The sequence below is a fragment of the Alosa pseudoharengus genome, unplaced genomic scaffold (assembly GCF_046254945.1).
Source record: "Alosa pseudoharengus isolate Yale_2024_CS ecotype anadromous, Long Island Sound unplaced genomic scaffold, YU_APseudo_1.1 YU_APseudo_1.1_scf_17, whole genome shotgun sequence".
In the NCBI taxonomy this organism is placed as follows: domain Eukaryota; kingdom Metazoa; phylum Chordata; class Actinopteri; order Clupeiformes; family Clupeidae; genus Alosa; species Alosa pseudoharengus.
Window position 1 is genome coordinate 32,854,046 of NW_027468640.1, and position 25,702 is coordinate 32,879,747.

At 40.9% G+C, this 25,702-nt stretch overlaps 1 protein-coding gene across 3 annotated transcripts; it reads right to left on the reverse strand.

Annotated features, from left to right (window-relative positions):
- LOC143127698 (histone H4 transcription factor-like) lies at positions 1–25,581 on the reverse strand. Of its 3 annotated transcripts, none has more exons than XM_076289350.1 (9): positions 25,207–25,581; positions 24,898–25,115; positions 19,254–19,365; positions 18,827–18,979; positions 18,140–18,217; positions 9,907–10,027; positions 9,652–9,790; positions 8,490–8,617; positions 1–1,020 (listed from the first exon to the last, which is right to left on the reverse strand). In XM_076289350.1, exons 1-9 carry the CDS (start codon positions 25,373–25,375, stop codon positions 690–692), a joined length of 1,449 nt encoding a protein of 482 aa, XP_076145465.1. In that variant the 5' UTR covers positions 25,376–25,581; the 3' UTR covers positions 1–689. The 3 variants fall into 3 exon arrangements, with proteins under 3 accessions (XP_076145465.1, XP_076145464.1, XP_076145466.1); XM_076289349.1 differs by having other exon boundaries at positions 9,652–9,826; XM_076289351.1 differs by having other exon boundaries at positions 9,652–9,826; positions 24,898–25,020; positions 25,207–25,292.
- Positions 25,582–25,702: the final 121 nt, after the last annotated feature.

Consider the following 25,702-nt stretch of genomic DNA (forward strand, 5'->3'; position numbering starts at 1 on the left):
TAAGGCAATCAGGTTTATGACATAGGTTACACATTCATTTGTCTGCAGTATAACGGTGCAAATTGTCAATATAGAAACATTCATACGTATGACAAACACACTCAATGTTGTATCTTCTCTATTACTTGTCCATTACAACATATGAACTCCTGAAATGGATGTAGATTCCCATCCCTGCATTGCATATTTTACTGGAGGGGCAGTTTAGTCAGATTCAGATTTTTTTAGAAAACACATTCAGCAGGCACGTGTTGATTGTGTGCTGGGACATGTCACCATCCTGGAAATATTTCAGCTGTGGATGGCTCTAAAGCATTGTTCTCACTACATTCCAGTTTAATGAACAGTACGAGACCAGTTGCAGAAGATTTATATTTAAACATTTCATGTAGAATGACCAGTGAGCCTTACTCAGCATTGACCACCGCATACCTCCATAGATTTGTCCAAGGCGGGAACAACTAACATGAAAAACTGAGACTTGTTTATGAAAATACCTTCATGAACTAAGCCTTGAGAGATTCACTACCTGTAAAATTTGGATCCATGGGAACTGTAGATAGTAATACTTCCTGCCACAACAACAGAACACAGACTTTTACATGAAGTACACTAATCACAGTAATCAACATGTTCAGTTAGTGGATTACATTTAAAGTGCAGCAAAAAACTCAGTCCAATACTCCAGGTTAATGCACCTCCTGCCTCAACGAGTCATCCTCTGCCAATGCACACGTCTCGACAGACCCCTCACGCAAATCACGGCACACCTTCTCGATGTACTCCTGCACGGTCCCATCCTCTGGTTGTTCAGCACCAGTTTCCATCTTCCTCTCGGCTCTATTTGCTCCATCTGCAGAAGTGAGAGGCCCAGCTGTTCCAACCCCACATCCCAGCACGGGGCCTTGGCCATGGGCAGATTGGTCTGAGGTGTCTCCTGCCCCCGATGCCTCTGTCAACTCCACGGTCTCATAGCGAAACATCTGCAGCCGCATGTAGCCGTCTGGATGCTCTATGTATCTGAGTAGGGGAAATCCAGCGTTAGTGATATAGTCTCACGCAGCCAGGTGAGTATTAAGCCTGACGCAAGCCTGTGAATGACTCCTATGTTTGTGTGTGGCTATTTGTTTTGAATCTATGTTCTTCCTTGTCAAAAAAGAAAGGCAGTATTAAAGGCACACAAAAAAACGAATTCCTCTTGTTCATGGCGCCCCACCGGTCATGTCTATCCCCCACTAGTGCGGCCCGCCCCACACTTTGAGAAACACTGCCTTAGGGGAATATCTGATGATTAGGCTACACTGCCCTTCTTAGCAACTGGTAGGTAAGCTTAACAGTCAATCAAAGCAACCCTTTTACTGATAGCTCAGATTAGGGCTGAAACGATTCATCGAGTTACTCGAATAACTCGATTACAAAAATTACTCGAGGCAAAAACCCTGCCTCGAAGCCTCGTTAAATTACTATGACGCGCACTGTACGCGCAGGGATCTGATTGTTCCACACGGACCGTTGTTCAAGAAGCACACCACTAGCGCGTGAATCGTGATACATTCTGAATTTAGCTGGCGCGATGGCGGAGTCAAGATGGCAGAGAATGTCTAAAGTTTTCAAGTAAAGTTTTGGGATCATAACATACTCAAAAAGCATCTGAACCGAAAACATCCACTCCATGTTTCACCAAGCGTCAATAAAGTAGGCTATCTATCAATCTATCTAGCCTATCTATCTATCTACGTCGCCTATAATATAGCCTACATTGATGTTGGCTGATTTTAATCACATACTGTATTTGTAGCGATGTCGTGATATAATGTTTAGCTTTGATGTTTTTAAGTAGTAAACTTATTCACGTTCAATTGCAAGACAGTATGCCTAAAAAAGAACCCCTTCTTATACCGTATGCACCCTCATCTTCCCTCACGCACCTAATGGTAGGCTATTTTTTAGTAGCCTAATGGTAAAATTATTTGTTAGTAGCCTAATGGTAAATGCTGCAGGTGTAGAAATCTACATAAAACAGATATTTACTTTAATGTCAGGTCTAGATTACAGCATGAAACTTGTTGTGCATATTAATACATTAAATTGCTTTCCCTCTTCTCCCTCCCAGCACTTCACAACATAGTATGGACAGCTTTGTTCGCCCAGCTAAGTCATGCACAAGAGGCTGCAATTTTACAGAGCGCATTTTGAACATTATTTAATTGTTGGCACTGACACTTATAAACACTAAATGGGTAAATTGCAATAAATGGGCTTAGTTTTGGAGCCAAATGTTGGAGTTAGAATAGGCCTAAATACCTCTGTGCCAATTGCTTGATCATTTTACAGCCATGTCATTTTCGTTATGCATTATTTGTTTTGGTTGTTTAAAAATGCAAAAAAAAAAAGATCCGATTAATCGCTTAATCGATCGATAAAGTGCTAGATTAATCGATTACAAAAAGAATCGATAGCTGCAGCCCTAGCTCAGATGCCGATTCAACATGTTTCCTCTAGGGAGTGATTAGCCTGGAAACCAGACTCGCAGGGAAAAGAAATCGAGCGGAAGTACGTAGGCAGGCCGAGGCCAGGCTAGGAAGTGATACCGCTAGTGAAATATTTGTTGCTCCATATGCTCCATGAAATGACACCAACAGAAACACAAAAGAGAGCAACAGATTTGAAACAAAAGAGTTTCAAAACACATTAGTGCTGGGGGCGCTGTGGCGCAGCAGGCTATAGTGCCCGTACCATATACGGGTCCAAGTGGCCACGGGGACCCAGGTTCGAATCCGACCTGTGGTCATTTCCCGATCCCACCCCATCTCGCTCTCCCACTTGCTTCCCGTCACTCTCCACTGTCCTGTCCAAATAAAGGCAAAAAAGCCCAAAAAATATACTAAAAAAAAACAAAAAAAAACCGGTCTTAAAGGTTGTATCAGCGATTTCAGTCCCAAAAAAGGCCCAAATATAAATGATCACATTCATCTAATCTTTCCTAACGATCCGCTAGCTGTCTGCCCCATAAGCAGGCCGTCAAAAAACCTCTGCGTCTCTGAAGGCCTCCTAGGCTCCGAGATCTGTGCACAAAAACAATTGCTGCCAACAAGGGTTGGCAACCCACTCAAAAGCAAAATAAAGTGTTTCAACCAATAACCGACGATGCGCGTTTAGGAGAGTTTTAATTGCACGGGAGGGAGGGGGAGGGTTTGAACATCAACAGAAGTGATGTATCCCCGCTAATTAAACCTTTAATTTATTTTTGTTCAGGAAATGTTGTTAACCTTGTGTTGTTTTTGCTTTGATACCTTTGTTTCTGTAAAATCTTACACTTTTGAATGGACTCTTCTGCTAAAGCTTAACCTAGTCTGTAATTTTTCAGAGCCTAACCTAGTTCTTAAAGTTATTTTCATTTGTATACTTCTGTTCTCATAAATGGTGTGTAAATCATGTGTTGAATGACGATAGAAATGTTCTTAACCCAGTTTTAATGTCCTTGGTTCTTAACTCATTGAATGGCAAGCTGTTTTCGGAAGCTTTGTCCTAGAGTGCCAGCAATCTAGACCATTATTGATGATTTTTGTACAGCCACAGCATATTCTGTGTTATAGCTATGAACACATACAATGGCTCGTTTAAAAGGTGAGACTTTAAGCTGTCAGTGGGTGCAAACCGTGTATTTCTACACACCTCTGTTCCTGAGAAATCCCAAGCTAAACAGTGGCTAGTTTTCATCAAAATCGCTGTTTTTTTCTAGAAATGGAGATATAACGTCTTTCATGAAATATTAAGTGATCAGCGAGACCTGGCAAGACTGGCACCTAGTGATAGACCCACGAAAATGGCCTGGTTTTGAGATGAAGTGCATGCGTCACTGATTCGAGCGGCAACCGAGTTATGATAAAATGTCCAGATAAAATGTCCAGATTGTGCGTTTTCATGAGTTTTCGATCGTCATATATTTCATTTCCATTCATCACAGAGTTCCCAAAATCACATATAATGTGTGTTAGAGTGTCTAGTTTCGTAATTTAAAAAAAGAGCTAAAAACGCAATATTACGTTTTTGGCACGCAACACATGGGAAGGAAAAACGTAATATTACGTTTTTGGCACTCAATGAGTTCATTGTATTGACAAAGGCATGTGTGTGTGCATGTGTAAGCGCTTTCAGACATACGTGTAAGACCGGAGGTTCTGCCGATGTTAAACGGTGGGGCCGTATATCTGAACGACATAACTGGTCATATGGAAGTCCGAATTCACCCGGTGTTTATACTACCCCCGACCTAGTATTTCCTCCGGACATTATGTAAATGTGCTGTGTCTGAACGAGGCGTAGAACATGCGGTTAAAATTCACACCTAGTGAGAGGGCGTGTTGGTGACGTTTCTTTCGTGCGTCCATGTGGTTAAATCTGACTTAAATGCCAGTGTTATGATGGAGTGGCATAGTGCTGTCCAGAAAATCTCCGACATGGAAAGATGCAGACATTTTGATAAAACACATGAAGGGAATGGCACGTTGTAGCCTACAACTGCATGGCAAGGCCAAACGAATTCAAAAGACTGAATCATCATAAGCAGAAGGTGCTGAAAAGGCAGTAGCCTACAGCGACGTCGTTGACGACAATAACAGGAGTATTTAATAAATTGTTAGCCAACACGGTTTTCTGTTCATTGATAGCCTTAGGCAGAATTAGACTACAGAAAAGAATACAGGATTTTTTTCTCTCCCGGCAGTAAAGACAGTAGATTCGTGTTTAAAATTAAATGAAAACTAAAGGTAGGCTATAGGCTAATTATGCATATGACCATCCAGAGGAGGCTGGTGATCTGTCAAGAATGATGAAGATCGTAAGATACAGATGGTTTTATTGTTGCTGTCATTATTACCACAAACACGAATTGACAACGAAACCATGGCGATCGTGGGTTATATCTTGCCTGTTTATTAGGCCATGCACAGCCCTGTCAGAACTCCGTGTAGCATGCATACTGGCAGTTTTCATAAACCATCACCAACTAGTTCGCACTTTGGATATATCGTTGGATTGTGAAAAGCCCAATTTCGAATAACTACAGTACAACAGATGAGGTAGGATGCATCTTTTGCAATTAGAATTTCGTGTTGGTGAGACCTGTTGCCTATCAGTAGACATGTCATCTCGAGTTCCACGACAGCTTAGCTAGTGCCACCGAAATATGACACTGAAATCCTCTCACTATTGGAGTCGCTCAGATAGAAACAGCTGTAACGTGGTTAGGACACTTTTGCTGTGGAGTGGAGACGCCATAAGTTAGGTGTGGTTTTGACGATCAGAAAAGCAATATACTGAAATAGTTTAATGATGTAAAGTCAAGTGCTGGTCTGGTGTGTGTGCACGCAGTTTTTATTGATGAGTCGGAGGCCTACTCATACACCGCGTTGAAATGGCGTAGCTGTCTAAATTCAAATCATATCATGCTAGGGGAGAAATCGTGGGACATCCATTATTTTGTTATTCATCACCCATGGTCAAAAATATGTTCCCGCGCCTGCATTACGTTGAAAACAGATAAATGTGTTTACTCGAAGCACACATACAAATACTGTATGTGCGCACTTACGTGACTATCCTACTTCAAGTATTAGCCTACGCACAATAGATTTCTCTTCTTTAGCCTATAATACATAGGCTACACTTTGTAAACAAAAAGCAGCTGTGACAGGCAGCGGCCGCATATATTCTGCGTCATATATCTCGCATCTTGTGAACTCTAAGCCCCCACCCCTCACTCGACAACCACACGGAGATTCTGTAATGTGCGTGTATGTCGTTCACACATACGTCCGTATAAGGTCAGTATTAGGTCCGCAGGTTAGCATCATATCTGAATCATCCGAAGAGTAGGACCTCCGTTTGACAAACCTCCGCATGTACTCCGGAGGTTATATCTGAAAGCGCTTAGTGTGTACGATGTAAGGTATAAATGTGTGTGTGAGAAACAACTGATTGTCTCTTTGGTGCACAGACATTGTCTCTGTATCCTGAATTGCCTGATGCATATGATACCTCTCTGCACAGAGATTAATACACTACTAAAGAGAAAGACAACTTTATCTCAGACTCTCAGTATTTACAGATCTTTAAGCTAAATTTCTTCCACAATGTCTGAGGACCTCTCTGGACAGTGTGAAAAGGGGGGAAAAGTTCACTATTGGTGGTCTGGCCTGGTCTGGTCCTTGACTTCTGTGTCTGTAAACACAGTTGCTGTGATGTGAAGCATAGTTCTGTTCACACATGAGGCAAGCATGATTTATGAGCCAGGCCATAAAGCTGACAGAAGTAAATGAGGAGTTTGACTCTTTACTGTGTCTACAATGAGAACAGATTACAGATCTCATTTTTAAAAAATCATCACGCCTGTGGCTGAGGATATACTGCTCGTAAAGTATCATGGACATTCTTCAAATGCCTTTGAAGTGCTTTTTAGTCTTGCATTACATGATACAGTGTATGACATGGCACATGTTTTTGCACCAGTTGATGGTGAATGCATATCAGGAGCTTTGATGGCTCCATTTAATTATGAAGGATTTGTGCCTTTAAAAACCTTTTGATGTTTTTATTTTCTCCTTCCTGTGCATGAGGCAATATCAAAAGAATTTCAGAGACAGTAATCAATAAGGTTTTTTGTTTCGTAAAGATGAAGGAAAATTCAATTTCTCAAATGTATCTTCCCCCTCCAGACATAAAATGATTTCTGGTTCTGAACTCACTTGTATCTTGTGACGTAATTCTATATAATCAACTTTGTCTCTAAACTTCTGCTTAAAACAACTATGGGTCATTCCATGTCAAATCACTCAGTGGCTGGCAGGTCACCCTCTCCCAAAAAATCTGAAAAAAATCACAGGTGTTTGTAGACCAAACCTATGCATAAATCTTAAATAGTATATCTGTACCACATGTGGTACTCTTTTAATACAATGGAAGTCAATGGAAGAGTAAGAGAGTCACTTGTTTGCTGCACATATCCAATCTAAACACACAGTTTATGGTTCATATGGTTCAAGTAAAAAGGGGTTTCTAAAATTCCGTACATTGTCAGATGCAGAAAAATCAATACTAAAGATTTATCATCTTTTTACAAATGCCTCTTGGATCCACGAGTCCTCAAACCTTGTTATGGAAACACACATGGTCATCTTCATCAAGTGAAATACCTTGATGAACTGAATTTTAGAAACCCATTGTTTGATTGTTTGTTAAAGCACTGATCTCCATCTTGATGCTCTTTGTCTATGTATCACAGAGGACTGCATCCCAAGCATATGACGATGAATATAGACTTTGCCTAACCAGCTGGCTAAAAATTATTAAAGTGCTCACATAGGCACTGATAGGTTGAAGCTGGTGTAGAAAACTCATTACAAAGATGGTAATTATGCTAAATCCTCTTGCTGCATGTATGATGACCAGTCAGTCTTATGTGTGTATAATTTACTTGATCAGTTTATTTTCTCTAAATAAGATTTATGTATGAGTAGTATGTTGTTCATGTTGCAATAATTATTTGGACCAATTCAACTATGCAACTATCCATAAACTGTGTGTTTAGATTGGATATGTGCAGCAAACAAGTGACTCTCTTACTCTTCCATTGACTTCCATTGTATTAAAAGAGCACCACATGTGGTGCAAAGTGGTACTGCAGATCCAGTACAAATTCAGTGGATTTATAGACAATATTTAAAAAAAATCTTATCTCAATGAAGAAACTCAGCAACAAGCCCAAATTTTGGGCAGATGATCCTCACATACAGAATGATATATGGTAAAATTAAAAAAAATCCTGTTAACTGTCCACGTGGTGAAATGAGAAGATGAAAACAGGCTTTTTGAAAATCAAGCCCAATTTAAAAAAAAAATGCTCTGAAAATATGAAAATGATAACAACCAAAGTTAATGCATGGACAGGACCTTATAATAGATATATGTGTAGGAAAAAAATCTGATGAATTTGTGTCACATACTTTTGGAATGAGAAGCCCTCAAAGGTGATGATGTCTTTTCACATTATGAATTTATAGCCATATTCAGAGCTTTGCAGAGGGGAAAGTATACAAGATACGTCTGATCCGATTGGATTTTTTAATTCAACAGGAAAATGTACTTCTATTCACATAGTTTCACTAATGTGTGTGAAATACCAAAAGAGCCAATAATGCTGGAAGTTGAACAAAAAGGATTGTTCACCACAATGCTTAAAAAGACTTGAAGTTTCAAAGGGCTGTAGTTTTGCAACGATTAGTTATACAGATATACTATTTAAGATCTATGCATGGATTTGGTCTACAAACACCTGTGATTTTTTCAGATTTTTTCGGAGAGGGTCACCTGCCAAATTGCGCTGAAATTGGGTGATTTCACACGGAATGACCCCTATATATCATGGTTTCTTAGAAAAGTTCAAGCACTAGTGACAGTCTAGCACTGCACAGAGGAGATTTCAGACCAACCTGACTCTGGGGTGTCCTGAAGGCCACTTGAACTGGTGTTTTTTGCGTAGGTGGACAGTTAGGTTGTTGCCTCTGGAGAAGGACTGCTCACACACATGGCACATGTAACGGGGTGCTGAATCTCCCAGCTGAAGACACACCAAAAAGCCAACACGTGTGTCCGTTACCATCACGTCAGTCTAAGTTTGTCATATTTATTGTATTGACTTCAGCATTTTGTAGTGTGGTAAACAGGATTATAATAAAGATATCTTCTATAGTATGATTTGTCTATTTAGAGCATTTCAGTGTTTTTGAGTATTCATTTGTGCCGTGTCAAATTTCTGTTGGATGGAATTTTTACCTTTACTTACAACACCCACTATATCTGTTATGTGTTATGTGTATACATTATGTGTTCATGTTGTAAGATGTTACAAAATGGCCTGATGCAGTGAAATTGTCTGTCCATAGTATACTTTTCCTAATACAAGTTGTGAAAGTGGTTTTGATGTCAAATGAAACACCAGTTTGTGCATAAAAATGACTGAAAGTTGCATTTTGCCAAGCGCACACCCTGATTGTGAAATTACCCGCATCTGAAGGAATCTGCTTGCACAATTCCACTAGTAGGCTACTTGCCTGTGTGTGACTAGCAGAGTATAACCTACACTTGCATTCTGCACTGGCCTAATATTTTAACTTATAGGCAAAGTTAAAAACTATCTTCACCGTGGTCTCATAGTCAATGGCAAAACAGTTCTGCACAGTTATTTACTTTCACTATTGACTGACAAGAGGTTACAAACGAAAACGTAGCAAAACTGAAAAAACATTCATTCCAATAATGTTCGAATGACTGAATAAAAATCCTAAGGATATTTACACTTCAGAAAAGTTATTTGGGGCTGGTTGCTAAGGGCTGCTTACATCTCGTGTCAGTGAGTCTTCAGCTGTGCTTTATATGTGCCTTTCGCTATAGACCAGGTTTTTCTTGGTCAGTGGTGTAATGATTTTTAGACTGTGTAAGATAGCATTTTTTGAGCAAAATAATCTGAGATGGTGCAGCAACAACCTTCTGAAACCCAGCAACCTGATTTGATACAGAATGACAACGAGTGCATCCCCTAAGTTTCTAGTGGGTGTAAATCTGTCTGAATGTGCAGTTTTGTCTGTTTCTCACCTCATGTACCCTTTTGTAATGACTTTTGAAGATCTGCATGGAATGTGTGGTGTAATCACAGTTATCATGGTCACAATGGTAGGCAGGCTCACGGTTGTGCTTGTCAAAGTGTCTGAGCAAGTCAAACTCTCTTTTACAGCTAGAAGCAAACATACAGACAAGACAAAGCAAAAAACTTGTACACACATCTGTCAATCAGTCATGGCAAAATATATTTAAATGTTTTTAGTGATGTATTAGTACACTTGGACTCACCTGTACTCACAGAGCTCACAACGATGTGGCTTTTCAGTGCTGTGTCGGAATTTCATGTGATTTTTGACAGCAGATGGGGACGGACAAGTCATGTCACACAGTGAACATTTGTAGGGATTAACTAGAAGTCAAAAACAAAACACAAAGAATCTTAGCCAAACCTAGCCTAGAAATCTAGATGCACCCTAGCTGCCAGGGCTAGTCTAGCTCTCCGTTGGCTTGTGAGCTCGAAAAATTTAACTTCTATTTTGGCTTGAATTCCCTGCTACTTGAAAACAAATAAGATGGATGTTGCTGTTGGCGAACAGTGTGACACGAGTTAAGCTTTTGTTAAGTTGGCAAAAGTTTGAACTAGCCAACTAGCTCCGCTGGTGGGAAAGACAACCGATTATCCTGCCCCTCGGACTGAGCACTGCGATTCCGGTGAGTGTCCAGACCCTACATTTTGATGTGGGTCTGGCTCGTCAGGCTAAGCCAAACCACTGACTAGGTCCAAACTTGTTTGTACTTGAAAGCAATATTATTACTAAACAGCTAGCCTTTCCAGGCATTCCATTAACAACACCACGTTACATTTATATAGAGCTTTCCTCAACCTCACTAACCACCACCATTAAGTATGTCAGACTAAAATGAAAGCTCTAAATTGAGCTAAACCGAACAAAGCAGCAATAACTGAGTGCTTGGTAAAACAGAAACAGATCAGTAAAACCATTAAGATGGTGATGGACAAGCCACAGCGAACGTTTGTGTGTGTGTGTGTGTGTTGATTTGTCAAATCAAATAAGGCTGTTGCTGCACTGTCTCAGATTTGTTCAAACCTATCAACCTATCCAGTGGATACCAAGGCCTGTAAAATATTTCTGTTCAAATCCTGTCTTCATATTTTTTTGAGCCCTTGAATAGTCTTACAGTCTAAAAACACATTATTTGGGAAGCAATGTTTGGGCATTAATATTGTTTTTAAGTATTTATAGCCATCCCAAACTAGGAAGACTTAGTACATGTAGTTCTCAGCATGAGGACTATAAGGATTTGTGAGGGGAAAAAAGTGCAAAGTGTGACTGTACCCATTTGGTATCAATCATATTCTTTTTTTAAAATACACTATTAATGTTGTGCCAATAATTGAGCTCTCCACATACAATGAGCAAGATGATATTAAGGATAAACCAAGGGAAGGTTTCAAGTTTGTCATTTTCAAAGGACTAACATGGTATGTGGGATAGCTAACAGACACATGGAAATGAAAAAGCTAAAGTATACAATGCAATTAACTAATTGTATTTATCTATGAATGAAACATGGTACAACATTTCACTTTGTACACTAAATGATTACACAATACACATTAAAGCCATTCCCACATATTTTCATGTTGCTACTACCGCATGGTCACCAGCGAAAATATTATTTAAATTAATAATAATTGAATAATTATTAATAATTATTTAAATTATTTAGTGGGATGTCCAGTCCACATTGGGAGTGTTCTCATTATCAAACGTCGTGCGGATGGCGCAACCAGGCGTTCCTATGGTTCTTAATCAGTCATGGGTGCGTTTTGGGCGTAATATAATTTAAATCAATGAGAATGACGTCTGTCATTCCCTTTAACAGCAAGCAGCATGACTTCAAACAGCGCATTGGTATCTTGATAGTCAGAGGCACATTTGAAAAAATCTGCTTGCACGTGAGACCATATGGAACAGTTATTCCACTAAACCATGCTTTACTGAAACGTAGCAGAGTATAGCCTACACGCATATGCACTTGCCTATTATTTGATACTTATTTGATAAATAAACTCATTGGCAAAGTGAAACTAATTTCACAGTCAACGACAAAACAGTTATACACAGTTAATTACTTTTACTATTGACTGACAATGGGTTACCATTGAAAACATAGCCTGGAAAAAGCAACACTTACCCCAATAATGTTCGAATTACTGAATAAAAAAACGTTTATCCTGCAGAGGAGTTGCTTACATCTCGCATCTTGCCTTATTTGCCTTTCCCCTAATCACTTTTATCCATCATACCCAATTGCAAATGATGGTGAATAACTGTGAGATGTATTTCGTAATATCTTTATTCTAATTATGTTCCCCATTGTAATTGTGTAATATGTTTTGCATGGATGTGCGCGTTCGTGGATGAGAGAAGCGGTGCGGTGTGAGGGTTGGACGATATGGCTAAAAAATAATACCCCGATATTTTTAGTCTATTTCACGATATGCAATATATATTTCGAGGACTTGAATTCTCACTTTCACCCTGTGATGTTTGAAATCATGCCAGTATGATGCAGTAGGCTAGGATAAATCATACCAGTCCAATCCCTGTAAATTATATCCGCATTAAAACATTCTTGGTTATTCACAAGTGGTTTCTATTTTAAATTTGCATGTAAAAGCAGGGGTGAAAGTAGTTTTGAATTCTTGCCAGTAGCCTACTATGAAAGTTTTTCAAATGGAAAAGTGAGCATGCAAAAATTTCAACACACCTAAATAGGGTACATCAATTTATTTATTTTAGCCTATTTGCTGAGAATTCATGATGGCCTGTTATTTGGCTTTTATCATTCTCTCTTCTTCTTTCCCTGCCTTCTTTGAAAGGCCTGTCTGCCTATCCACTCTTCAGGATAAACTGTTAACTCACTCCTCTTTTTGCATGGCTTCATGGCTTTAGTTAACTTTCCAAATAAATTGAGTTTGTTTCAGTCTGTCACTGATATGTCTCCATATGAATGATGATAGCTTACATCAGATAGAAGGTGGTACGGTGTGGTGCGTGCTTCCTTGATTAGTCGTTCGGTTGTTGGTTGACAAAAAAGACACGGTTGCGTTTTCGTTTTGAGACAGTCAGATGTAAGGCCCCAGCAGTGGCGCGACTGGCTGGGGCACCTGCACCGTACGCCGGTGACCCGGGTTCGATTCCCGCCCCGTGGTCCTTTCCGGATCCCACCCTGACTCTCTCTCCCACTCACTTCCTGTCAATCTCCACTATCCTATCTAATTAAAGGCATAAAAAGCCCAAAAAATATACTTAAAAAAAAATAAAAAAAGAGACAGTCAGATGCACTCATAGACAGTAGCCTAATCTGCCTAAATGCGCAGATCTCATAAATTTAATTTAAAAATCAATCTGGAGGGAAGCATAGACGAACATTTAGCATGAGAAAAGCATGTGTGCACAAGCTGCAAGACATCCTATTCTCTAGTGTAACAAACAAAACAATTAAAAATACTTTTGGGACCATCATTGCAAATTCTATACAAGTGTGGAAGAAAGCAGAACGTTGGATGGGCGGCCCTTTTAAATTTTGTTAGAACACACCACTATGGCATAACCTGAAGTTATTATGCGGTAACAAACCATTTAATCAACCATCTTGGTCATCTCTTGGAGTGAATACATTAGGGGATATATATGACACTCAGGGTCTTTGTTCTATACAAGACTTAAGGACACGCTTTTCTCTTCCTGCGTCCTCTTATTTTGTTTACTTTCAGCTAAGATCAGCCTTTAAAACTTATGGAGTTCCCTGGAATTCTCCTCTCCCCTCACATCCCATGTTACAATGGATCGCACCACTACTGGGCAGATCTTCTGTCTCCTTAATATATAATGCACTTATTCAACACAGTGCCAAGGCTTTACCAATTGAATCCATATGGAACAGGGAGTTGGGGAGTTTAAATATAAACCTAGATTGGGAGAGAATATGGTGCAACTTAAGTATGACTTCTAAGAACCTAGCTCACCAACTAATTCACTTCAAAACCTTACACAGAGCCTACATCACACCTTATAAGAGATTCCAGATGAAATTACAAGATACTAACAACTGTCATATATGTAACACTACTTCACCAGGAACATTTTTACACATGTTTTGGGATTGTCCAGTTATCTCTAAGTTCTGGTTGCATGTAAATTCAGTTTTAGCAGACATACTTTTTATTGTTTAATTTTTTATGTTCCTAATCCTGGTTTCTGTCTCCTTAATGACAACTCTGATATAAATCTCAAGCAAATTCAGTTCAAAATGGTATTTGCTGGGTTTACCTCTGCAAAGAAAACAATTTTGAAAAACTGGTTTATTCCAGATATGTGTATGAAATCATTCTGGATCCATAGCCTTGCCTACATTGTCAACCTTGAATATACGACTGCACGACTCAATAAGGCGAGACCAGCGACTGTACAAGCTTGGAACTCTTTCTCATCTAGGATAATCTCATGGACCAGGGACAACAGCTAGGCAATCATTATTGTGAACTTTACCTGCCGAATTATACCTATTGTGAACTCTACCTGCATGTTTTTGTTGCTTTATGTATTGTCTTACCAATGTGATGTCACATATGATTTTGGATATGTCTATAACACCCCCCCCCCCCCCCTCCATTTGAAAAACAATAAAAATGTTGATCACAAAAAAAGAAAAGCATGTGTGGAGAGTGAGATGTGTGCATTTGCACTGTCGTTTTGAAACAGTCAGACGTGCACATAGACAGACAGTAGTCCATCTGCCTAATGCACGGATATCGTTGTAAGTTTAATTTGAAAATCCCTTGCTATTTCGTTTTGTTTTTCGTTTCGTGTAACTAAATCAGAACTTCTTTCGTCTATTAACCTAGCTCAATGTTGAACAACACTAGCCTATGCTACCCATAGATAGAAATGCTACGGCCGCTGTTGAACTGAAAGTTTACTTCTCGTCTACAACCAGATGTCACACCCTCATCTGAATACATGGATTTCTATGCAACGTCACGAAAACATGCATGCGCAACCAAGAGGCAGAAAGCACCATAGAACAGCATAGAGCAATGCAAAAAAGCAAAAGAATAAAATTATTTTTTGTGCTGAAAACTGCACCAATTCAAAATCACGATGGTTAGAGAATGTTAAATATGTTCAATATCCCTAACGGAATGCATGTCTTCGCCAAAAATGACAAAATACGATGTTATAGGCCTATTAATAATGCAAATGAACAGCAAACTTTGAAATATAGTGTGAAATGAGATGTTATTATCATTGAGACAACAGAGGTATACAAAAAAATCCGATTGTAGCTTACAGCAGCCGACTATTTAGGTTAAGTTTATAACGTTGTGGACGGCCACCAAGCATCTTCTGCCCCACGGCTGCGCGCGCATCTAGTTTGGTTGGTAAACGGGAAACCCGTGTATAGATTGTTCAAGATTGGTTGGTGACAAGGGAGGGAAAGTGAAAACCAGCGCCCCAAGTGGTTGCGTTCCTATCGAAGAGCAGCTCCAATGTTAAAGGGACCATATGTAAGAAATGTATTTCAATTAATCATAAAATGGCCCTGATATGTTACTAGACATTAAGAAATCATGTTCATTTCAAATACTTATATCACTGACAACAGTAGTCCGGCCAGGATATTGTCATTTAAAATGTGAAGTTGCAGCCCTCAACTGATGTTGATGTTGTCATGTTGTGTTTTGGCCTGATGCGCCACCCTCCACCTATCTACTAATCATGAAGTCAGTAGTGTTTCGGCATCCGGGTTGCCAGCTCTGCCAGTCAGGGGGGAGGGGGAGGGGATACACCGCTCTACATTAATTTGAAAGTGATTGCAGTACCAGTTTTGGCCACAATCTTACATATGGTTTCTTTAAGTCCCATAGACCTATTTTTGAAAAAATATTGTGAAGCCAAATCAGCGATGTTATCCACCAAAAATATTTTTCAGTGTCTATACAGTAATAATCTTCTAACTGTGAAAATGTCAGGCCCTATTTTGCCTTATTTTAAAAAATCGAAATTGCTCCTTTTGTTTCATAAACGAACTACAAAAGAAGTCACGTGACTTTACCCTTCGACGTTACTCACGCATGGTTTGTTTATTAGCCTGGTTAGCATTGACACTTAACACTTACTGCCAGCTCTTCATGTGAGTAGAAGCACAACACCAGTTATCCAGACATATAGGTTATCACCACGCGGTTTACATCACGTTCCGTTATTACAAAAAATAATGTTAAGACAGTTAAGCAAATTGCCGTATTGATCAGTTAGAGATTAAGCGCCCAAACCTGTGACGTCACATGCAACTGTAGTTCGTTATCACCATGTTACGACAAAAACTCAAAACAATTCAACTGATCCAAAAAATAAGGTATGACCACTTGAAGCAATAGAGGTGACCCCAGTGCCTAACATATATGGAAGGCATTAAATTAAGATCCCAATGTGCACCGAGATATATTTTTTCTAAAAAAAAATCCCATCCACTCCGCTAAACTCTAGGAACACAACCACTAGATGGCGATGAGATTACTTCCCCTCCCTATGTGATGTGCGTTGTTCACGTTGTTACTGAGAGGGAGGGGAAGAGAAATAGGGACACGAAACGGCAAAGTAAGTGTTGCCGCTTAACCCATTTACTCCTAAAATGTCTGCTAAAAACGCCTATAGAATCCTATGGCATTCTAGACTAAATAACCTTATTTCCTGAGGGTTTTCTGAAAACATACTAAAAATTGTCAACGTCTACCAAAATGTTATATCTAAGCCTCTGTAGCACCTAAAAACATGAAATAAAAAGCATGCTGCGCTACGCAGCATCCAGCGGGAGGGCCAATGTTGCGCTAGGCAGCATCCAGCGGGAGGGTCAATGTTGCGTCATGCAGCATCCAGCGCGAATGGGTTAAACAAATTCTGACGGCGAAATACTCGATATTTGCGATATAACACTTTAATGTATCTCACGTACAGCAAACTGCGATATATCAAGTATATTCTGTATATCGCCCAGCCCTATCACCCGCCCATATCACTGTTCATAATGCGCTCTTAAAATAACATATAAACAACTCGCCATGGATCTCTGACCAGGTTTCTCTTGGTCAAGTGGCGTAATGTGCTTTAGGTAGTGTACGATAGCGATTTTGAGATAATGCCCCCGACCCCTCCTTAGGACGTTAATTGCCACACCCCTTGGCGCATTGCTCAATAAAATACGTGCAAGATAAGAATAAACTTTGCGCTGGGATAATAATCCACTTTCCGCCAGGTTTTGAGTCACAGAAATAGGACCCTAAAAGTGTCAAATGATGAATGAATACATTTTTCACCCTTAATTTAACACACTGGAATTTCACAAAAGTATTTTACAGGTCTTAGTTTTAGGACCTTAACATTATGTAGACAAACTTTAAGCAAATTCTGAGGCAACCATTTTCCTGGATTCTGTCTGATTTGACATGGAAGTCAAAGTCAAAAACAAAGCAACCAGAAAAAGGCTTGAAGGAATATCTGCACTAAAAACAATGGCTTGCTCCTAAGCAAGGCTAGGCTCCTATTGGGCCTCATTCACCAACCTTTCTTACGAAGAAATTTGTTCTTAAAACCCACTTATGTAGTTTTACGAAGATTATGGTATTCACCAATACTTTATTGTTCTTAGGTAAGAACAGAATCTACGAACACTCAAAAGCACTCTTGCGCACATTTGAGAACTGACTTGTTTGTGCAAAATAAATGTTTTCTGCATTTTCATTATATCTGCTGGTGAAACATAATAGAATTTAAATGACAACTATATATTTTATCATTTAGGATATTTTTGGATAAAATTATTATAATTATTTGTTTTAATAAAATAAATTCCACTATTTTACAAGCAATGTATTTTAGAATAAATAATTAACACAACAAATAATACTTTTTCACTTTTTATACTAGCTACTAAATAACTCATTTACTGTTCAATTCCTGCAGCAGTGCTTTCATTTCAAAGCATGTGTCATAAACGGTAATCAAAAATCAAATTGTCATGCTGCTCATGTAGTGTGTAATATACGGTACAAGTAAAAGCTGGTGCCTCAGCCTCAATTTGTGAGCACAGGACCCTGCAGTATCATGCCCTTTTATGGGGATTGACAGGGCGAACGATTCTGAGGTTTAAGAGCACCTCCGTGAATCTGCCTAAGAGTTTTTGTAAGACTTTTTTAAGAACACAGTTAAGAAAATTCTGTGGAAGATATTGGTGAATGAGGCCCATTGTGAGTAACAATTGTTTGCACTTGAAAGCAATATATTACTAGGAAATTAGCTACCCTTTCAAGCCATTCCATTCAGTATAGCAGACTTAACTGGAAGATCTAAATTGACTAACTAACCAAACTAACCAAAGCTGAATGTTTGGTAAAACAGAAACAGATTAGTAAAAACCATTATGACCTCACCATGGTTTTTCATGTGGTCTCGCAGCAGCCTCTCTGTGGGCAAGTACTTGAAACAGTGGGAGCACTGGAAGTTCTGGGCTGGAAAAATATTACAATGTGTGAGAGAGATGGGAAATGGCAAACACATTGGAGACAGAACCAACATTCTGGCCGAGACAGATATTCCTCTTCAAAGGTAGCATCCTGGTCAGAGGTGAATTTTGATAAAGCTAGCAAGCTGGTCACCTAAAAGGCATCAAAAAACTTGACAAATACCAACAATAACACAGATGGCACTGAAAGCATGCTGGTGTTAGTGCACATTGTTAGTGCTGTGATATTGTGAAAGCTTTTCTTTCATTCTCTCAGGGTGGACCAAGCCTGAGTAGTGCATGGCCTATATAGGCAGCTAGTGGGAACATCCATCATTCGGTGCCATTACAACCCTCTAAAACCTGTCTGGATAGAGAAGTATGCCCAAACTAGGGAGTATGTCCTCTTTTTCAATGTGCTGAATGCAAGAAAAAATAACATCAGTCTAATCAACCATTCCTTAAGAAGAGTTCCTCACTGGTTAATATATTCAAAATTGAGATATTAAAGTTTTTTCTCTCTCATCATCTTCATCTTTTTTGTAATAGGTATCATAACTTAAATGGAGCTAAAGGCAGAACTAACTGTAAGGCTGATCAGAAACAATGCCTATACCCTCAATGGTGGTCTGCCGTCGGATGTGGTCGAAAAATTTGGTGTTGTTGGCAAACATCCCCCCACAAAATGGACAAGCAACTATCTTCTCCTGGGTGTGGCTGCGCAGATGCTCACGCAGCTTAAACTGCCCCTTAAATGTAGCTTTGCAATCTGAAAGACAGACGGGTAGTTATTCATGACTTATTATTTTTCATAACTTCTACCAAGACAACACAAATATGCCGCTATATTGTTGCTATGATATTACTATAGCTCATAGGGTGCGAACAAGGTTGATTACCATATTAAGATAATGGGTTTGATTTTCAAAGAGCACAAGATATTGAACATATTTTTGTACTTATAATCCTTTGCCGTAAGTCCTTTTTGGATTAACTGTCTTCTATTATGAATTAATCAATTGTAAAATGTTTTATTGTTATACCTGTCCAGCCACAGCATAGCATTTTCTCTTGTTCCCCAGTGGATGCCACGCTCAAGGACTGGGCATGGTTCTCCACATGGCGAAAGAACCACTCCACATTGTCCATAGAGACCTTAACAAGACAAACAAAAATAAAATTTGTCTAATTTCTGTCAGATACTACAAGCAGACTTGATCTAGGTAGAAGATGCATTGCAAAATGGGCAGGACGACACATGCCAACTCTATGAAACAATTCCAAACGAAGGAGGGTGCATGTTGGCAAGCATGTGAAATTTGCCAGTATAATGGATTCATTAATGACAATATGATCTTTACCCCCAGTAGGGGCTAGGGATATTGTAATAAGGTCAGTCCTGTTTGTTCGTGTATGTGTGTCCATTCACATAACTGAATGTACTGGTCCAATTTACTTTAAATTTTCAAAAGTAGATACGCATTGTGTGCTCCTCCTACATGATGCGGATCTGGACACTGGATATTTTTTCCACTTTCTTTACTGACCAATTATAGGGGCGAGAGTCTGTGGTCGCCTGACTGCTCTTGTTAAACCAGGGAATTTACACCTCAATCGTCTGTTAAAATGTGCTTTCTGGCAAGTTCAGAATGAGATGTAAATTAATGGGTCCCATAGAGCCCCATTGTGGACCCGGAAATGTTAAGTACACCAAAGTTTTATGATGGAAATATATAGTATGGGTTCCCAGCATGCAGAAACTGCCGGATGCTAATTTGCATATGTTGGGCAATTTGTGTAATTGGGCTAATTAGCATAAATTAGCATAATCACATATATTGATCATATTATAAGAGCTGCTTGGCCAAAATGGACAATGTTAGTATGTTTTTAGGGGTTACTGGAGATGCTGAGTCCATACCTGACACTTTCAAGATTCAAAAAAATCACTATTTAAACTTGGTTTGGTCACATTTTACTCTCATTAAGCTGATTTTGCTGAGTTTTTTTGGTCCAATTTAGACAGATTTTTGGAGGATAGGGCTATAGCGATATACAGTAGGGCTGTAACGATACACCAACCTAACAATTCGATTCGTATCACGATTTTTGACCCACGGTTTGATACGAACCTCAATTTTTCTTTTTTTGGATGGGGGGGGCTAGACATTTCAATAGCCTACCTTAGAATACCAGAGGATTACAATGTAATATATCTGTATTATTTTATATCTTGATATAAAAAGAGAGAATACTGAATGTCTGATATTTATGACAGCACACTTTATGCAGATTAGCCTATAGCTTAGGCCTACTATTCCTATTACAACTCTACCACATTCAGCTGTCTGGTTGAAGCCTGGAAATATTGTAAACAAAGTAGCATAGTTGGCTAGCTTATCCTAGTCTACTGATTGGACTGTTCAGTTTCCTCATGTGTGTTTAAGGTAATACTGTTCTCCTTGGGACAAGCCTTTTGGGAAACATTGGTATTGAGATGATCATTCAGTTCTCCCAGAATCCCCAGCGTGAAACATCTTGGGAATCTCAAGCACAGTCCAGCACGCTGGCGTTGCACAGCTCCCCCAACAAGCCATTGCCGTCCTCGGCGCGGGCGTTCCCACATTCAGTCCAGCAATTAGTCTCTGGCACTGCCACACAGCAAGTGGGGTACACACACCGCAAGATCCCTACTCACCCTGGGGAACCACAACCACCAGCGGCCCAATGCAGGGCGTGCTAGCAGTCACCTGGTCTGTCGCCTCTCGTCCCCAGCTCCCTTCAGAGAACGCCCTCAGGTCGCACTTTTGCAGTGTGCACCACCGCAACGTTCCTCCAACACCTGGCGGGGCCTAGCCTCCACTGCCACAGACTCCCCGGCGCTGAGCACCGTAACTGGCACTGCACCTCCGATGCTCCACTCCGTCGTCTCGCCAGTCGAGGCAGCAGACTCCAGTTCCATCGCAGCCGGACCACGCTGCACACAGCTACAGCTACCGACGTTGGCGTCCCTCCTCTGCTGCCTTGTCGCAGAGCTGTCCTCCGCTTTTCCGGCCACTCCACACCGCCACGATCGCGCCAAGGCCTAGACCTTCTCTCTGGCTCGTGCCATCGGATTTCACACAACAAACTTTTTTCCCCCTTATTTTTCTAAAGAGCACCGGCGAACAGGCCGACTCGAACAGGCTCCGCCAACCGTCCGTCCTCAAGGCACCACCTCCTTGCCGCTCCACCTCTGCTCTGCTCCGCAGCCAGGGCCACCGTCAACTCCAGCCTAAAGATGTCCGAGGGGCTCAAGGTCTTCTCTCGGTGAAGTCAGCGCCCAGGCCAGCGTCACTACCTTATTTTCCAAGGCCGCTTCCTCAGACCGCTCTCCCAGTCGCGTGAAGTCCTTCTCCGCCGTGGCCACTGCATCGAGACCCTCTTCAGGCAAGCATTTCTCCCGTTGCCAGGCCCAGGCGACGGCTGGTCTCCTCCTGCGGCTTCTACTGAAGGCCTCTGTAAGCTTTTTAGTACCCCTTACAAGGGCTCTCTTCGGATCCTTTTGCTTGGGCCTCCACCTAGCGGTGAGCATGGACGGATTATGAACTTTCGGGCCCCTGGGCCCAGATGTATCAAGGGCCCCCCATTAATTGTCGCATATGTGGAAGGGGGGTTTGGAGGTCCTTCCTCAGAAATGTTTTAATTTGTTTGATGTGATTTCCTGTATTCTGGTGCATTTTGGGGATGGGCAATACTAAATTCAATCAGATTCATAGCCTACATCCTGATGTGTTGATATTGAGGCAATGATTTCATGCAAAGGCTTGGGCTTCAGGGCCCCCTGACCCCTTGGGCCCCTGGGCCGGGCCCGGTAGGCCCGTGCAGTAATTCATCCCTGGCGGTGAGGTCTCCCACTCCCGGCTCCTCCAGCACTGAAGACACTGTCTCCTACAGAACGCAACTTGCTCCTCCATGGAAAACGTGCCCATCTACAGGTGCTGCTTTGGAAAGCAGCAGACCGTCCTGATCCACCGGCTGTGGATATAACCGCGTTTGGAGGGAGTTAGAAGACAGGTATGAAGAAAGGAGAGGAACTTGCCCACCCTCGATTCAAGTCCTGTTGCTCCTCCTGATTTGTTAGATGTTATCAGCTGTAACTGCAAAGCTGGGTTAAAACTAGGGATCGACCGATATATCGGCCGGCCGATATATCGGGCCGATATTTGCGATTTTTACATGTATCGGCATCGGCTGATAAACGCCTGCGTTCGCCGATAGTTTTTTTCCCCGCATTATTTACATACAGGCGTCCACAGGCAGCTCTGTGTTGCTGGAGACTGCAATTCACGTGCAGACTGCCCCTCCCCCACGAAAAGAGCTGAAAGCCTGCTCTTCAAGACAACAGTAAACTTTAAACTTTCAAAGCATCTTTTAACTGTTTGACTTAGCTTAAATATTGCCATACACTTTGAAGGTGGAAGCAAGTTTGTGGGTCCAAGTGGAAAATGCGAATGATATAGGTAGCCTACTTTATTTAATGCTAATGCCTCGTTTATAAAACTGCTTGCCATTGTATTTAGGTAGCTGCAAATAGCTAAGTTGTAGGCTAGGCTATCCATATGCATGCGGTAGCTAGCTGTTACAAACACTGATCATATGATTAATGCCAACGTTGTTCCGTGGTATTTGTGGGAGTTTTATTCAGCGACCACCTGGCTGAGTGTTGGACGCGTGTGGTGTGTGTGTGTCTCCCTCCCTGAATGCCCCTCTTCTATAAGACTGCTTGCCATTGTATTTAGGAAGCTGCACTAAGTTGTAGGCTATCCGTTTGCATGGGGTAGCGGTAGCTGTTACGAACACTGGTCAATCATATGATTAAGTAATGCCGACGTTGTTCCGTGGTATTTGTGGGAGTTTTATTCAGCGACCACCTGGCTGAGTTTTGGACGCGTGTGGTGTGTGCGTCTCCCTCCCCCTCTCCCTTCGAGCGGGCGGAGTTGCCATCGCAGTGATATCAGAGCTTTAATAATGAGAGACGTGTTAATTGTAGTTGAATATTAATTCGTGTTAACGTTTATCATGTACCAGACATACCGTGTATGCCTTACTTGTTTAGAGCCGTTTGCTAACGTTATCATTATCAATCCAGTTCAATGGTGGTTCGTCAGCTACCAAACAGAAGTTTGTGTGTGCGTCTGTCTGTCTCACTCAGTGGGACACACGCATCACAGCGATATGAGAGTGCTGCGCTACCTGAAGGAGAGATTTTAAAACTGAGAGATATGTTTATATAGGCTACCTTTTGACGTTGATGCCGTTTAGAACAGAAACATTTGACACCACGTTATTTTCCTCTGCTGATTTATGTTCTGTGGTTGACATCTGGCAGCTTTTTTTAGAAAAATATAGACATAGAAAAATTGAAACCATGCAGTCTTAAATTACAAATCAAGCACTTTATTTCAATAGCTAATTTTCAGGCTTATTGTTTTCTTAAATTATTTAAATGTGTTGACAAAGGACATTTTGTGATGACCTGAATTATGTCTTATAGTATGTCAGCAAGCAATGCGTCATCAAGGCTGTGTTGTAAGATGTTGATGAAAGCATTTTGCACAGTTAACCATATTCAGTGCACCCATCCATAAGTTCAATGTTCCTTTTTTAAATTGAGACTTATAACATTTGTTATCATTTGTGTAATTATGTGTCATTTGTTTGATGTAAATTGAGGGAGCAAAATAAAAGCAGTATCGGCTCCAAATATCGGCTCAAGAAAATCGGCAGCCTGTATCGGTCATCGGCTTAGGCTGATGGAAAAAAATTGGTATCGGTATCGGCACTAAAAAATCCATATCGGTCGATCCCTAGTTAAAACTGTGTATACATGTATCTGGAAAGTGCAGCTGTAGGCCTGGCCTGTACTAATTATTGTTTCTGCAAAGGCAGTGATGTTACATGTGGCAATATATTTACACAGCAAAAACCGCAGAAGGACAGGGATGAAGAGTCTGGAGAAGATGGCGACAGGACAACGGATGAGGACAGTGAGGAGTAGTAGAGGCTAGTTCTTCCCTTTGTTACTCAATTGTGGCCAGTGAATAGCTATTTCCAAAATGATTGTGGAATTCAGAAATAACTTGAGGATCCAAATTATTCCTAAACACTGAACATTTTTATCCTCCAAAAATCTGTCTAAATCGCCCCCAAAAACTCAGCAAAATCAGCTAAATGAGAGTAAAAACGTGACCAAACCAAGTTTAAATAGTGATTTTGAATCTTGAAAATGTCAGATATGGACTCAGCATCTCCAGGAACCCCTAAACACATACGAACATGGTCCATTTTGGCCAAGCAGCTCTTATAATATGATCAATATAGGTGATTATGCTAATTTATGCTAATTAGCTAAATTACACAAATTGCCCAACATATGCAAATTAGCATCCGGCAGTTTCTGCATGCTGGGAACCCATACTATATATTTCCATAATAAAACTTTGGTGTACTCAACATTTCCGGGTTCACCTTTCTGTCCACTGGACTATAAATCATGCCCACACTCCATGAGCTAAATGTCCCTTAGAAATTGATGATCTGATATCTATAGGAATGATGCTTCAAAAAGGCTAAGACAGTAAACACCAGACAGAGATAATGCATGGATGGTTGAGTAAATGAGTGAGTGAGTGAGTGCGCACTCACCTCACAGTACTCCCAATGGCATGTAAATCTGTCCGGGACCTGAGGAATGATGTTGCGGTTATGCTGGCCCACAAAACAGGTGCCGAGACTGGGCTGTGTCTGAAGGATGGCCAGTCCCCACTGCTTCAATTTGGTATGGTAACAGTGGAACAAAGCATGTCTCAGTAAGTCCGCACTGTCCACTGCACATCCACAGTCCCTCCACAGGCAAACAAACTCTTGAAACAGTCATAACAAAACAAGAGAAACAGTCATTGTTTACATTTTACAATTGCGATATGCATACTACCGAGTCTCATTTTCTCTTACCGATATCATCCTCTGCAGTGTCCAAGCAGTCAGTGGTAGAAGTTTGGTGTTCCTCTACGTGACGACAAAAATCCTGCATATCATTGAATGTTGCTTGACAGCGTCCCCATTCGCATGCGAGTTCCACTGAAACATCTTCTCTACGAGCGCGTTTGTTAGCACGGGGCATTGTAGCTGTGTTGGCGCGGCAAGATATTGTGACAGAAGCGCATGCAATGCACGTGCTTTCTGCTGCCAGCCTACATCTTAAGTTACTTTCTCCCAAGCAAACAACAAACTACCTCTGAAGTACAGGCAATGGTTACTTTAGCCTACCGCCTATGTTATCGCATCACGCTGTAGTAACCCACATGCCCTCGACAAAGGTTTACCGAAGTAAACTTTTCCGGGAGTTTTTCGGAGGGGCGGGCTTGACAAGGCCCCCGTGTCGACCTATCGCATGCGCGAAGTGCTGGACGCGTGTAAAAATCTGGCCAATGCGCAGTTATGGAGGTTG

What these genes read in the sequence shown, in the direction of transcription:
- LOC143127698 (XM_076289349.1), bottom strand. Translation starts at nt 25,375, where the DNA reads ATGCCCCGTGCTAACAAACGCGCTCGTAGAGAAGATGTTTCAGTGGAA. An exon ending in CACTGCAGAGGATGATATCG is followed by an intron (nt 25,116 to 25,206) that starts GTAAGAGAAAAT and finishes GACTGTTTCAAG; the next exon opens with AGTTTGTTTGCCTGTGGAGG. An exon ending in AGACCACATGAAAAACCATG is followed by an intron (nt 10,028 to 18,139) that starts GTGAGGTCATAA and finishes TTTGACTTCTAG; the next exon opens with TTAATCCCTACAAATGTTCA.